At 46.4% G+C, this 14,780-nt stretch overlaps 1 protein-coding gene and 1 long non-coding RNA gene across 2 annotated transcripts; one reads left to right on the top strand and one right to left on the bottom strand.

The window, feature by feature from the left end:
- Positions 1 to 3,736: 3,736 nt before the first annotated feature.
- LOC107325403 lies at positions 3,737 to 14,732 on the bottom strand. The gene is made up of 2 exons (XR_001559672.2): positions 14,620 to 14,732; positions 3,737 to 3,983 (listed from the first exon to the last, which is right to left on the bottom strand). It is a non-coding gene; the product is annotated as an uncharacterized LOC107325403 (long non-coding RNA).
- Positions 3,979 to 14,447, top strand: LOC107325400 (perilipin-3-like). Its single transcript, XM_015886219.2, has 8 exons — positions 3,979 to 4,960; positions 9,252 to 9,325; positions 9,793 to 9,988; positions 10,691 to 10,773; positions 11,070 to 12,000; positions 12,428 to 12,627; positions 12,803 to 12,931; positions 13,020 to 14,447. Exons 2-8 carry the CDS (start codon positions 9,269 to 9,271, stop codon positions 13,569 to 13,571), a joined length of 2,148 nt encoding a protein of 715 aa, XP_015741705.1. The 5' UTR covers positions 3,979 to 4,960; positions 9,252 to 9,268; the 3' UTR covers positions 13,572 to 14,447.
- Positions 14,733 to 14,780: the final 48 nt, after the last annotated feature.

Raw genomic sequence — 14,780 nt, forward strand, 5'->3', positions numbered from 1 at the left:
CTTTCTGAGAGTCTCGTATGCTTTGGTGATATCATTCCACATGAAGTTATGGCTGAATGTTTTAAGAGAAATGAAAGTCCAGGCATGCACATAAGGAATACCAGCTGATCAACGTGATTTTTAAAGTGTTAGATAAAGAAGAATTGATAGCTGGTTATACCTGCTCCGAGATTCACCCTCATGTAGGCAGGACAATGCACCCATCACAGCTATTATCATCTATAGTCTATGCCGTACAGTGCCTTTACAGCACTTCCTGTTTTGTATCTGAAGACATGAGAAATTTGGGGAGAAATAGCAGGTCGTCTCATCCTAGAAAACTACAAGACACTCACAAGAGATCTAAACACTCTAAGAGCTTAAGAGCCTCATGGTAACAGCGTGTTTCATAGCTTGCAGAACACAGAGCTGGTTTGAACTGCTGACACGCATCATGGTGGGCAGGATTCCCACTGTCTTAACGGCCACACCTGAGGGTGCTTCTGAGAAGAAGAGCACCATGAGTCTGCATGACACGTGACAACAACATGGAAGAGCCTCACTGCCAGAGAATCCTTTCCGTGCTTGTGCCAAGACCTGGCAAACTGAGTGGTGCAAAATCAATCATGTCTGCTTTCACCAGAGATTTGCTGAGTTCCAAAATAACTGGGGCAGAGGTAGCCAAACCCCGAGACCTGGGGAATAACAGAAAGGGAATCTGTATCTCTGATTACTGGGGAAGCAAGAGTAGAGGTCTCAGCAACAGCTTGAGATGGAAAAGACACACTGAGCAGGGCCAGATTCTCATTTGATCAAAAAGCAACGAGTATTATGTTAATCCCCATCCCACTTGTACCTCAATATTTGAAGCAAGAGTGCAGGAGTAGAGGGAGGAGCAGACCAGGCACGTGAAAAACCAGCCTGAGTCTGAAAACCAGCACAAAGGTGAACTGGAAGACGGGAAGAGCAGCCAAGAAGCATCCAGGATGTTCCCTACAGTAAAAGCAAAGACGGTTCTGGGCAGGGACCTGCCTGAGCTGCTGCTGCCTGCCCCTGTGCTGGGGTGAGCTGCTGGAAGGGAAGACGAGAGTGGGAAACTTTCAAAGGGTCACAGGCAGCCAGGCTGCAGGAGACATGTAAGTACTGTTTCAGCTGATACAGGGCGAGGGCAGTAGAGAGCTGCAGCATGCCTTGGTCAAGGACAACACTTCAAAGGTTCAGGGAGAACAGGTTGGGAAGGTAAAAGTTAGGCTGAAGCTTTTTATACTTCACTAGCAAATTATTTTCAGGCCATAGCACTTTGAAAGCCATTGCCTTTAGAGATCATCAAGACCAATGAGTAATACTAACAGTGGGGTGGAACAAGACAAGGTCCAGCAAGGAGTCTCTTGGCACAGCCCTGCTTCCGTCACTCGGCTCTAGATACAAACAGCCAGAACTGGAGGACTAGCACAAGAACAATGTTTGTTCACACTGCGGTCTAGGACAAGCCTGCTGTTAGGAGCAACAACTGCTGCTGCAGCAGACAGGAAGTTGCAGCACAAAGGGTTAAGTGCTTTGTGTTGACATTACCAGCTGAAACTATTTCTGAACTGCTACCCAAAGGACCACTCACTCCCATCAAAAGGAAGTGGTGGAGGATATGAAGACGGGAACATGAGAGCAGAGGTTCCAGGCAGTGGAGGTACATGGGGCTATCAGCACACCATCTTGTGGACCTTGCAGAGAAACAAATGGTAAAGATCAGAGGCTGACTTGCCCCTTCGGTGCCCTCCAGACAACTCCATGCTGCAGCTCCAAAAAGAGGGACACCTGAGCTAAGCAGAGCCTGTAGAGTTTGGTGGAAGCCTGAGGGCTTTGCTTGACTTAAACAAGGAACAGAAATCAAAGCAACACATGCCTCACCCATGAATCATCTCCTCATACCAGAGTCTATCATGGGGAAGGTGACCACAGCATCTTGTCAGATTACTAATGAAATAAAGGCCATTAGTGAAGATGAACAAGGCTGTTCCAACTGCAGCAGATGTGCACTGGCAGATGGGGTGTCATGCATAGCCTCTGGTCCCCAAAGAGATGATGCTAAGCTGTGACACACTATGGAGAAGGGAGAGGAACGGGGACTAACACAAGAAAAGCATCATAATAGCCTGATCCTTCAAATCCTCCACACTTCTTTGTCTTAATGTTGCAGCACGTGTACAAAGGCTGCAGAATAACTCTGTCTGGTGCCACTGGGTTTGTTTGCTCCAACCAGCACGACTATCTTTCTCTTCTCCAAGCATGTTTCTCTGCTTCCTCCTACATCTTTCCCACACCCTCCAAACTTCTGAACTGATTTTATCTTTGTTTGAGTTATATGCTGTATATACAGTAACAAGAATCACAGAAATGAGCACACAAACCTTTGCTCATACAATCTCCAAAATTTCCAGGTTTTTACAGTACTGGCAGCTCTATCGCTGAGTAAGAGCTCCAAGCATTAGTATTTTTATCCTGGGTCACCAAATTTACTCTTTAGATATCAAACATTTTCTCATTAATTATAATTTCTGGTGTTAACTCATACAAATCACCTGCCACTTACAAAGGAACGTGGGAATTCTCACTTCTACACACATTCCTCTGCGCTACAAGTCACATGAAGATGTGTCGTGCAGATTGCAAGCGCTGTTTTACCCATTTAAACAATGAAACTTCGGCTGCTTTATGGGACTTTCAGCCTGGAGAAAAGAAGGCTGCAGGGTGACCTCATTGCAGCCTTTCAGTACCTGAAGGGTACCTATAATCAGGAGGGGTGTAAACTCTTTGAAAGGGCCAATAATAGTAGGACAAGGGGAAATGGTTTTAAGTTGAAAGAGGGAAGATTTAGGTTGGATGTTAGGGGCAAGTTCTTTACTAGGAGAGTGGTGAGGTCCTGGAACAGGCTGCCCAGGGAGGTTGTGGATGCCCCGTCCTTGGAGGTGTTCAAGGCCAGGTTGGACAGGGCCCTGGGCAACCTGATCTAGTAAATGTGGAAATTTGGTGGCCCTGCCAGGCAGGAGGGTTGGAGCTTCATGATCCTTGAGGTCCCTTCCAACCCGGGTCATTCTGTGATTCTATGATTCATTCTGTGATTCTGTGACTTTCACCGTCATCACCAGACCTAGTCTTCTCAGGCCCTTCACACCCCCGGGCCAGCTTACTCGAGCACAAAGCCCATTCTCCATGTACAGCCCAAACATTTACAAAGACACAGAACTAATTTCTTGATTCCTGGGTTCTTGAAAGAAAAAATGTTTCTTCAGATCTTCAAGGACAGACAAGAACATCCATCTTCTACCCTGTGCACATCATATAAAACATATAAAACCACCACGCAAGGTGGACTATCAGATCTCCAGAATTCTTCAGGCAACAAGTTGGTGATAAGTCTGACTCAGGTAAGTCTTTTTAGCCTCAAAGCTGCAAAGTGATAATTGTCAACATTTTTGTTAGCTTAACAACATGTTTTCAAAACACACTGATGCTCCCCATCTCCTCCATGGCTTACCATAGGCAGTACAGAAATGAGACCGGAGGTTCCCTGCATGCGTGGGCCAAAAACAAAGTGACTCAATCAGCTGAATAGCTTTAGAAGACTTCAGATAATTCTTACCTGTGCCCCAGTTTCCTCCCCCTCAGATCTGGAAAACAGACAACAGGAAGCTTAATTAATAGTTTCAAACTAGCTTTAGAGATCTGAACATGAAACAACACAAACAGAAAAACAAAACACTAACTTTAAAATGTTTGTTATTTATTGTATCTATTAAAGAGCCCATATCTCTTCCAGCCAGGTTCAGAGTCCTGTATTGCTGGGCACTCTGCAAGTATAAAAATGACAGACAACTTCAACCTTGAAAATCGCAGCAAACCAAGGAAGCAGCACTTTCCTCATCATGTGTTTGCTGTGCCCAGGCACAGGTTGGGGCAAGAGCGCATGCTGTCTTTGGCACTTCCAGCACTCGCACTGCAGGGGAGATCTGCAAAGGAAACACCATGGCTGAACCACAGACCCTCTGCCTGCTCTTCAGGGATTTCTGGGCAATGCCTGGTGCCAGGCAAAGCGTGCTGAGCCGCTCAACCCAAGCACTTGCCAACCACGTTTGTTGGCTGCTAACACCGCTTTCGCAAAAGCCAAGCACAAGCTGCCTGCTGGCAAAGGCTGAGCCCTGACCTGGGAAATGGGCTGAGCTCCTGCTCCCAAACTGCAGCTGAGTGTGAGCTGCAATTACGTTCACATCTACACTGTGGGTGGTGTGCAAGGTCCAGACATGACTCCCCAAAAGCACAGACAACTGCAGCAATTCTCTGCTGAAAGCTTTACAGAAATAGCTCTCAGTCTCTGGCTGGACACCCCTGAGCTGCCAGACACAAGGCAGCATGTTTGGCACAAGTCCATCACCCATCTCTACCTGCGTAGCCTGCTGTAGGGGAGCAGCTATGTAGGGGCATTGGACTCGATCATCTCTAAAGATCCCTTCCAGCCTCTACAGCTCTGTGATCCTGTGATCTCTGTGAGAGCTCTGGGAGGGAGACTGGACTAGATGGTGTTTCGAGGTCCCTTCCAATCCCTAACATTCTGTGATCTCTGCCATGGAGTGGCACCTACAGGTGCCAAAGCCCCGGGTGGGCCCCATGGCAGCACCTCCAGCCCCTGGTCCTATTGCACTGCTCCCGGCCGGGCCAGGGGGCACAGCAGGAACGGATTCCCTCCGACGTACTCCCCTAGGAGGCCCCAGCTGTTATGTCTCTATTCCGGGGGGCACCCAGTAGCTCAGCCCGGACCCCTCGGAGGAGCCCCCACACACCTCCCGCCTCTCTCTTCCCATTGGCCAGGACAGCGCTTGCCGTGCCTCCATTGGCTATCTCGGCTGCTCATCAGGCCCGCGGGGTATTTAAGCGAGGCGAGGCTGGCTCCCTATTACTGCTGTTGGAGCGGAAGGCACAGGTGAGATAGGTGAGTCAAGGCTGGTGGGATGGACATCGTGGCTTGGGCATCTGGCTTGTTCCCGTACTGTGGGGCTCCCGAGGCTGGCTCTTGCTTTGCAGCTCTTCCAGGGATGGAGGACAGAGGTTGGGCTTCAAGCTGGCTCTTGCTCCTGGGGAGCACCAAGGCTACAGTCCCCTTACTTGGGTTGTGTTCCTCCCTATCGACTTCCCCAGGAGCAGCTGCAGTCCCTCTGTTGCTTGCTGCTTTCCTCTGTCTCTGGGCACAAAAGATGACTTGGGGTGGGCTACTAGAGAAACATATTGGTGGTAGTGCTGTACCTGGTATGTCACAGGAAAAAAAGATCACAGGGCTAGGAAGAAGCCTCCAATAAGTTCTTCACAGCCCTGTAAATCTGAGCTGTGCTTGGGCAGCTGCAGGTCTCAAAGCTCTTTCCTGGCTCAAGGTACCGTGGCAGGGGCCTGCAGGACATGGCTGTGCATGATGTGTCTGCTGACCTGTGATCAGGTGGGCATGCCCTTCCTGTTGACACTCCTGCCTATAGCTACTTCCCTGTGATGATCACTTGGCGGAGGCACGATAATAGTGTTAACAAAGGGGTTGGTGACAAGGTAACTTCTTGCTCGTGGGCAGATAGAGGCAGCAGCTATGTGTTACAGCCTTGCCTGCCTGCTTGAAAGAGCACTTGGCAAACCAGTGCAGTGTTTCTCAAGACTGATGGGATTCTGCATGTGATTGTGACTACCTGAAACTTCATTACCAAAGCTGGTTCATCTGAAACCTAACAGATTGAAATGCCTGTTTAGTAGTCAGCAAAGCATGTTCCTTGCTTTGCAAGTTCCAGGTGCAGTCCAGAGCCCTGGGAGTTCTGTGCTTGTGTTTTAATCAGTGAACAGAAAATACTGGAAAGCCCAGAAGCTGTCCTACTTCAGAGTAGAAGGAGCAGTTTTAATTATCTCCAAATTCTAGGAGCTCAGGTAGCTCGTACACTTCCTGTCCCAAGGAAGTACTTAATAATGGCCACCAGCTGCGGTGTTTGTTTTTCCCTTGTGATTTTGGGAGGGAGCGATCCTTGACTCCCACTGCAGAAGTTGGTTTAGCCTTTGAGGCTCCCTAAAACTGGTAGCCTTTCTAGAGAAGCTGCAGATGTGTACTTCTGCCAGCACATACAGAGTTGCTGTTCCAAGGTCCAAATCATCTAATCCCCCTTCCTGCTCTACCCTGAGTGTCTGCAAACGCTGCTATTGGTTGTGAGCGCTGCCATTCCCCCCTGCAGCAGAAATTCTTTTGATCACATTTATTGCAACTAGGTTATCAATAGCAAATCTGGAAAAGAATGCAAATAAATGCTTCAAACAAATTAATACCCGGACAGTCCTCCCTGCTCATATCCCTGCTCATATCTAAACTGAGAAATATATCTTCATTTGTTGACATTCATTAAAGAACTGCCAGGTAAGCTACTGCACTAGGCATATTAGATGTGACTCAATCAGTCTTTCATAGATAAAACACAGAGGGGAGAAAGGATTTCTGAATGAGATCCTACCTCTCCATCCACAAGATGATGTAACAGCTTTCCAGGGCTGAGCTTGTTTTCAGAGAAGAAGGAAAGCCCTGTGCAAGCTTAAAACTATTTTTCTGTTTTTTGTTTGCTTAAAGTGTTTGTTGTCAGAGACAGAAATAAGGGAAGCTGCTTACCCCAGCAGAAAAGCACTTCTGTGCCAGGCTGCCCTGTTGCAACGGGTGTGATAGGCTGAGGTGGAGAAAATAAGCAGGCAGCAGCTCTGGAACTCTGGGGCCTTTGCCCTTTGTTTTGCTAAATTCCAAGTGGTGCTGCATTTGGCAGTGACCAACAGCATGTGATGATGCCATGCTAGAGAGAGTCTACGAGGAGTTTCATTTTTTTGAAACTATTCTGAGAATGTTCTCCAGCAGTGACCTATATAATATCTCTGCTGTAGAAATATGAAGTTATCTGCAAGGCAAAGCTGCCCTGCTAAGGGAGAATTGGTTTGCTTCCTGCAATTAGAACAAGCAGTGATGCTGCTTTTGCTTTCCTCCCTGAGAGGATGCCTGCTGGAAGATGGGACTTTGGGATTTCTGCTTGCTTCCCTGTTTGGAGTCATGTCTCTCTCCAGAGCACAGAACAACTGATGCAGAGGTGCTCAGTACAGTGCTTCCCTGTGATCTGGAACCACAGAAGATCTGCTTCCCCCACCCCTGTAGGGGAGAGTATAGAAAGAGAAAACAAAACTACGCTGTCTGTGTGACTCACAAAGACACATCCATGCTACAAGGACTGGAGTTGCAACACACCCTGACTTCTCCTCTGGAGGACAGCAAACTATGTTCTAACATGACCATGCTGCAAGGATTGTCACTAACGCCTCCATAATTCAGGAGAGCTCTTAGTACTTCAGAGGTTGTTTCTAACCTTCTATTTGTTTTTTTGTGTTTTTTTTTTCTTTTTTTTTGTTTGTTGTGTGTTTTTTGTTGTTTTTTTTTGTTTGTTTTGTTTTTTGTTTTAAATCAGCCAAGGAATTACTCCTGACTTAGACTTGCAGCTAGAGCACTTCTTCTGGCTGCACTTTGTGCTGTGTGCTGACCCTGACGCCAGCCAGTGAGACATGATAGGATGAGTGTTTCTCACCTGTTGAGAAGTGAAGCAACTCAGCAAAGGAGTTGTTTGGAATGGTGTTTAAATAGCTGTGCTTCTCAGCTTCAACAAACAAACTTGTTCCTAAGTCGTATGAGAGGAGTAACTACTGACTGCACAAACCATATGGGCCTGAAACTTGCATTCAAGCCTTGCTTTTACTTGGAGCAATTTTCTAGAAGCTTTCCCAGGCTGCTATATCTTTGATGTGGTGTTACGTCAGCTGGCCTTCCAGAAGGAGGGGAGGGGAGAGCATCCCAATTTGTGACAACTCCTGCTATAGGCATCCCTGACTGTCTTTCTCTCACCACAATGCTAATTAATTGCACACATAACTTGCCAGGCTGTCAAACACTGTGGCACTGATTACTGAGAAGTCTCCCCAAGCTCTGACCATCATCAGTTCTGAGCAAACAAATGCCTGTTTCACTCTTTATGTCCTAACTTTCTGTTCCTGTTTCCACAGCAAAATATAAGCATTAAATGAGTCAGTGTTGACAAGAAAAGAGACAGCAGTCTCTGTTGCTTATCAAACAGCAGCATTTTGGATAGTCTGCCAGGTTCTTGCCTTGGGAATCCTGTTTGTGAGGAATTCTGGTTTGAGGGTTTCCCACTGGAAAAATGCTGTGGGAATTTTAAAGAGAGGGACTAGCTGGCAAGGCAGGGAAGCAGATAGATACTGCAAGGAAGAACAAGTATGTTGAAATCTCTGCTATGCCTGACTGAGGCAAGATGCAGTCTTAGATCTGTCATCACTCTGGTGCGTTCAGATGCAAACCTAGATCTAGGTTAGAGAGACCAATACACATTCAAGCTACTGTATCACTTTTATACTTGAACTTCTTAAATCCCATTACAAAGTAAGAACACTTCTGAGACTCAGTATGATGAGGTGAACTTTGCTGTCCAGTAGGATGGGAACAAGTTTTTAAGTAGATAATCAGAAGCTACAGAAGCAAAACAGCCTGCTGTTGTCAGTAAGCTCTGGAACATCTTGATATTCTTCCCAGAGCTGTGAGACTTACAGTATTACTGAAGTTGGTAGCAATGCTAAAGGTTTCCACATGATAAAGAGGTATAGTAGAACGATAATATTAAATTGAGGGTTAATGAGCAATTACGTAACTTAGGGTAGTTACATTTCAGCTGGGCTTCTTAGTACAGCAGTAACACCTGCCTGTGAATCACACCACTAGCCCTGCTTCTGCAGGGCACAGCTTCCTTTCATGCAAGTCTTCAGGTAGTGGGAAGCTGAACCAGGAGTGCATATCTCACAGAGAAAATGCACAACTGAGATTAAAGAGTAGTTCTCACCCACTTCTAACTTTCTTCTTTGAAGTCAGTCAAATGCTACCAGCAATAAAATAAGGGTTGCTTTGTGTAAAGTATTTGTCTGTTTGGGGATTGAGGGAGATAGAGTACAGTCTCTTGTTCTATACATATACTCGTACACCATAAATCACACAGCTTCTCAAATACCTTCATATTCCTGCAAGAAGGATTAGTGATTCTGTAAAGTTCCTGGGCTGCTCTGGATCCCAACTTTGTTGCCTTCTGCTTCTCACAAGTATTACAATGATTATGGTTCACTGGTGGAATCTTAAACTGTACATCTGTGCACCCTTTTTTTTAACCTTTCAGCTGCAGTTGACTTCACTATGGCATCAAAGCAGATTCCAAAGAAAGATCAGGAGGCTGAGGAACAGCCACAAGAGGTAGGTACCATGAAGGCTGGTACTTAATCACATGGCAGTTAAACTACCTGTTCATAGTGGTTAGCAACTTCTGCCAGCATCTCAAAAACAGGCTGGGGCTAGCAGAATGACCAAATGAAGCTGTGCCTAAATATACACTTAACTCATACAGAAGTCAGCTTGCTCAAGGAAATATTCCATGGCTGGCTCAGGTAATGCAAATAATTCTTAAACATTAGCTGTTCTAGTTCCTACTTCTACATTTGATCTTGATGGTGCTAAAACCAAGTGCGAGTCAGCAGTGACAAGCCTGGAGCTCCAGCTCATGGCTTGCTACTGACAAAGACTTGTCTTTGGACAAGTCTCTTCAACTCCGAGCCTAAAAGGACGATGAGATAGACTGAATGCCTTAGAATCTTTAATGGCTTGTATACACACATCAGGTTGAGGCTGGGTCTCTGACCTCACTCATTTCTCTCTGGTTTTAGAGTGCTGTCAACCGGATTACCAACCTGCCCTTGCTTAACTCTGCGTTCAACCTGGTCTCATCTGCCTACAGTTCTACCAAGGAAATGCATCCTTGCCTCAGTGGTGTCTGCAATGTGGCTGAGACTGTAGCTGCAGTTGCAGTGGGCAGTGTGGTTGGTGGGGCACAGCCCATATTGAACCAACTGGACTCACAAAGTAAGCAAGGGGGCCAGAGACCTTTCCTATATGGACGGAGTAGAGAGGGAGGGAAGTTTCATGGACCTGCTCAGTGACATCCATTTTCTATAGTATGTTCTAGTTAATAACTATGCTTAGTCCCCTGCTCCTTTGTTTTCAGCAGCTCAGTAATTTCACTGAATTTGCTAGGTATGATACTATGACTACAGTATGTGAAGTCTGGCCTCTAGACTCCCCCATAATGTTATAATGGGGTGGAAAGCACAGCAAAAATAGTAGGGTGTTAAACTCTTTAGCTGTAGTAAATGAGGATAAGCCCAAATGTAGTAGCTGTGGGCACAGAGATGAAGGAAGAAAATTAGCTTACCTTTGGAAGGCCTCAGGAACACAGTGAATCTCCAGCAAGAGCCCCTTGTCTCCATTGTTAACCCTTAAATGAGGTCTAGGCAAGGGTGGATCCTGGCTCCACCCCTTCCAGTCACTCAGGGACACTCATGCACCTGAGCTCCTCTGGGTTTACCCACCTTCCCACCAGGTGCTCAATCACTGCTTCAAGCCATGACAGCATTTCTGCTACATCCCCCACATGCATCTCATCCCAGAACAACATTTTTTAGTTTGTTTGCTTTTGTGAGTACTCTGCATTGGCCGTTGAAGAGTCAAAACCCGTCTGCAAACTGAAGACTAAACTGGTAGTGTCTTTTTTTTTTTTCTGTCTAGTTGCACTTGTAAATGAATATGCCTGTAAAGGACTGGATCAGCTGGAGGAGAACTTGCCTTTTCTTCAACAGCCAGCAGATAAGGTAAAAGCTTTTTCTGGTGGAGTCACGGCTTGATCTCTTGGTTGGTGGAGTTGTTATGGGTGCAGAGGAACTTGGAGAAATAAAATTTGGCGACAGTACTTTGTCAGGTCAGTCCCTGGGCTAGAGAACTCATAGCTAACTGATGAAGCTGGGGATATGCCTTTAGCATGTGGAAACAAACATCTTTCCCTGGTCTACCACCGGGATGCAAACAATTATCTAAGTGGAAAAGCTACTTTGGGGAAGGAAAACCTATTTCAGGAAAAAAAATAATCTTTGTCCCCTTCCTGTTGTAGGTATTCTCAGACACCAAACAGCTGGTTTCCACCAAAGTGACATCCGCTATGGATGCTGCCTGTGAGGCAAAAGAAGCAATGGCTGATAAAGTGACTGAAGCTATGGATCTTACTAAAAGTGCTGTTGGGGATGGTGTCAAGATGACCAGGTCAATGGTCACTTCCAGTGTTAACAACGCTGTGGAGGCTGCTCAGGGTGCAAAGGACCTTGTAACTAATAAAGTGACAGAAGCAGTAGACCTCACTAAGCACATTGTGGAGGACAGCATTGGAATGACCAAGTCTGCAGTTGCCAATACTATTGTCAATGCTGTGGAGGCTGCTCAGGGTGCCAGGGACCTTGTCACTAACAAAGTGACTGAAGCAGTAGACCTCACTAAACACATTGTGGAGGACAGCGTGGGACTGACCAAGTCTGCGGTTACTTCCACTATTGCCAGTGCTGTGGAGGCTGCCCAGAGTACTAAAGACCTTGTGAGTAACAAGGTGACAGAGGCTGTGGGCCTCAGTAAACACGTTGTGGAGGACAGCGTGGGACTGACCAAGTCTGCAGTTGCGAATACAATTGTCAATGCTGTGGAGGTTGCCCAGGGTGCCAAGGACCTTGTGACTAACAAGGTGATAGAGGCAGTAGATCTAACAAAAGTAGCTGTTCAGGATAGTGTTGAGAAGACCAAATCAGTGGTTACTTCGACAGTCAGTACAGCTCTGGATTCTGCATACAGCACCATAGCTAGCAAAATAAATACAGCCCTTGAGCAGAGCAGAGAGGCCATCCAGGAGAGTGTGGAGATAACTAATTCAGTGGTGACCAGCAGTGTGAGCAAAGCCAAGGCAGTGGGACAAGCAGTGGCAGGTGGTGTCGAATCTGTCCTGGGTATATCAGAAGATCTGGTGGATCACTACCTTCCCATGACTGAAGAGGAACTAGGTGAGAAAATGCTGAGCTGGCGGTTGTAAATGCAAAGCCTTTCTCACATGGCTAGAGAGCACCTGATGCTGAAAGAGTCATCTATATAGACAGGTAGCTCTGAATTTAGCACCAGGGTGGCTTTGTATCAACACTGCTTTGCTGCTTGCTATGGGACAGAGTTCAAGAATTTGCTAGCTGCTCCTTGTCCTACAGCCTCAAGACAAACACATGGGTGCCTGCTTCAACCTGTCTGTCAAGCCTGCTTATCTGCACGGAACACTTTGGGGACTAGCCCACCTTTAATACCTGAGCATCTGCAAACATCTACTGCTTATACAGCAACTTCAGTCTTCCACTTTTCCAGTGTGGGATATTACTACTCCCTGCCATTCCTTACAGCTAGCAGAATGGAGCACAGCAACATCTCTGTTCTTGTTTCCTCCAGGTGAACTTGCCACTGCTATTGAGGGATCTGGTATGGCTTCTGTGGAGGAGCAGAAACAGCAGCAGAGTTACTTCGTTCGACTGGGTTCCCTCTCTAAAAAAGTCCGCCACCGAGCCTACCAGCTCTCCCTGAACAAGCTGCAGCATATTAAACAAAGCACTCAGAACACACTCTCACAACTACAGCTGGCAATAAATCTGGTACAACCTTTCACCCCCCCCCCCCCTTTCCATCTGTAAAATTTTAGCCCTAGGGATCAGTTGTAGGTGGTTTTCCATCTGTGCCCCTGCCTGTCTGAAGTGCTGACAGAATCACTTTTGCTTAGCTAATCGTATGTGTGTGCAATGCAACTATGCCTCTCATTTTTCCTATCAGATTGAATCTGTGAAAAAGGAGGTTGGCCAGAAGCTTCTGGATGGGCAAGAGAAACTCCATCAGCTGTGGGTGAGCTGGTGTCTGACTCAACCCAAGGGACACCAAGTTAAAACAGCTTCCAAAGTAGAGGTATATGTGGGTGTATGTAATCAGACCTCTTGTGAATGGCATGCATCTCATCTGCTACAGTAGCTGAGCTATATTTCTTTCCCAGCAGATAGAATCACGGACTCTAGCTATGCTACATATCATCACTCAGCAGCTACAACCTATTTATGAGAATCTGAAAGTCAGCATCCATGGCCTCCCCAGGAACATCCAAGAAGCTGTGCATCAGGCAACTCGAAATATCAAGAAGCTCCATACTTCTTTTGCCAGTGCTAATTCTTTTCAGGATCTCTCCAGCAAAACTCTGACCAAGAGCCAGAACCGTGTGGCTGAAGCCCAAAGGTCTCTGGATGTGCTTTTTGAGTATGTAACTCAGAACACCCCTCTAAACTGGCTTGTGGGTCCCTTCAAGGCAATAGCAAAGGCAAAAGTGTCACAGGATAGCAGAAAGGGGAAGAAAGATAAGAGTAATATAAAATCATTTGCCTTAGAAGAGGCTGCTTCATCAAAGGTGACTAAGATGCCTGAAGAACCAAAAGGAGCAAAAATGATTCCGGGGGAAGCATGTAGAATGCTAGAGAAGCTAGAAGAGAAGATAGGTGTGGAAGAGGCATTGGCTGGGAAGGAGATAATAACGAATGCACTGAAGGAAGATCCCTGAGAAGTACAGCTGAGCTGAGGCCCCTTGAGTAGAACGTCCCTTAGTCTTCTAATCATGCGCCCAACTGTCAGTCACGCTGGGTGTTCCTCCTGCTTTCACTATCCGAGGATTTTACAGTAAGACATAGTTTGCAAGGAGGCTCGATGACCAAGGTGGGGTGATTCCAGATCTTGATGTATTTTTTTCTTAAAGCATGTTAGTCCAAAAAAGGAAGGTAGAGGGCCTATACTTCATCTCTTTTAATTAAGTCAGCACGGCTGTATGTGATTGGCAGTTGATGCTGAGACAAGCTGTGAGTGAGAAGTCTCAAGTTATTTTTAATGTTGAATTATGTTTATGACTTCATCCAAGCTGCAGAGATCCTAAAAGTTATGCACTCAGCCTTTGATCGTGTTTTCCTCCGGAAGTTTTAGAACTACATGTTACAGATACTACTTCCCTTCTGACTTCAGCTTCCCTGAGAGGCTGAACCCTGCAGCAGACCAGGAACAGCTGGGGGCTCCTTCTGAGAAGTGCCTCTTTTTTTATCAGCCAAACACCTGCTGTTTTGTAGAGGGATTTTCTTGTAAGCATGTCAATCTGCAGTGGGACTGTCTTTCCTGATAGTGAAAAGGACTTCAGGGATTATCTGATTGTGTCTAAATTAACACCACGAGTGAAATATTTTGTGGCTTTTGCCAGGAGTTACTCTGCTGTGTTTATAGGAGTATGCTGTAAACAAAATAGGGAGATAGGTACTGTTCACTTTTCCCAAGCAAACAAGGCTTTGTAGCTATTCTTGATGTTGTTTATTTTGTACTGGTATGGCACCACTGATAGGACTGGGGTAATGGCAAAAACTTCAGAATAAAATTGGTGTTCTTTCCTTTAGCCAGAGCAGGTTGTAAGCTTGTGTTGGTCAAATCGCTTCTCCTAATAAATGCTTTCAGTGGATAGCTGCAGCAGGAGGAACGTGGCTGTATCACGCCACAGGATACTGCTGCGTGCCGTTGGCTGCCCTGACAGTGCTCCAGCCCCACGCTACGTACACATCACACACCCATCGTACCTCTGGCTCCTGACGCTCGGAGGAGTGATGCCAAAACCCTCTCGCAATAAGAAAATGTAGTTCTTCTGGTGGGTGTGCTCTTGCCAGCTTGCGTTAAATACCTCCAGGAGCTGTTACAGAGGGTGACGGCACACGGTGCGATCTATGGCTCATCCTCTGCC

This window comes from Coturnix japonica, chromosome 28 (genome assembly GCF_001577835.2).
Source record: "Coturnix japonica isolate 7356 chromosome 28, Coturnix japonica 2.1, whole genome shotgun sequence".
In the NCBI taxonomy this organism is placed as follows: Eukaryota; Metazoa; Chordata; class Aves; order Galliformes; family Phasianidae; genus Coturnix; species Coturnix japonica.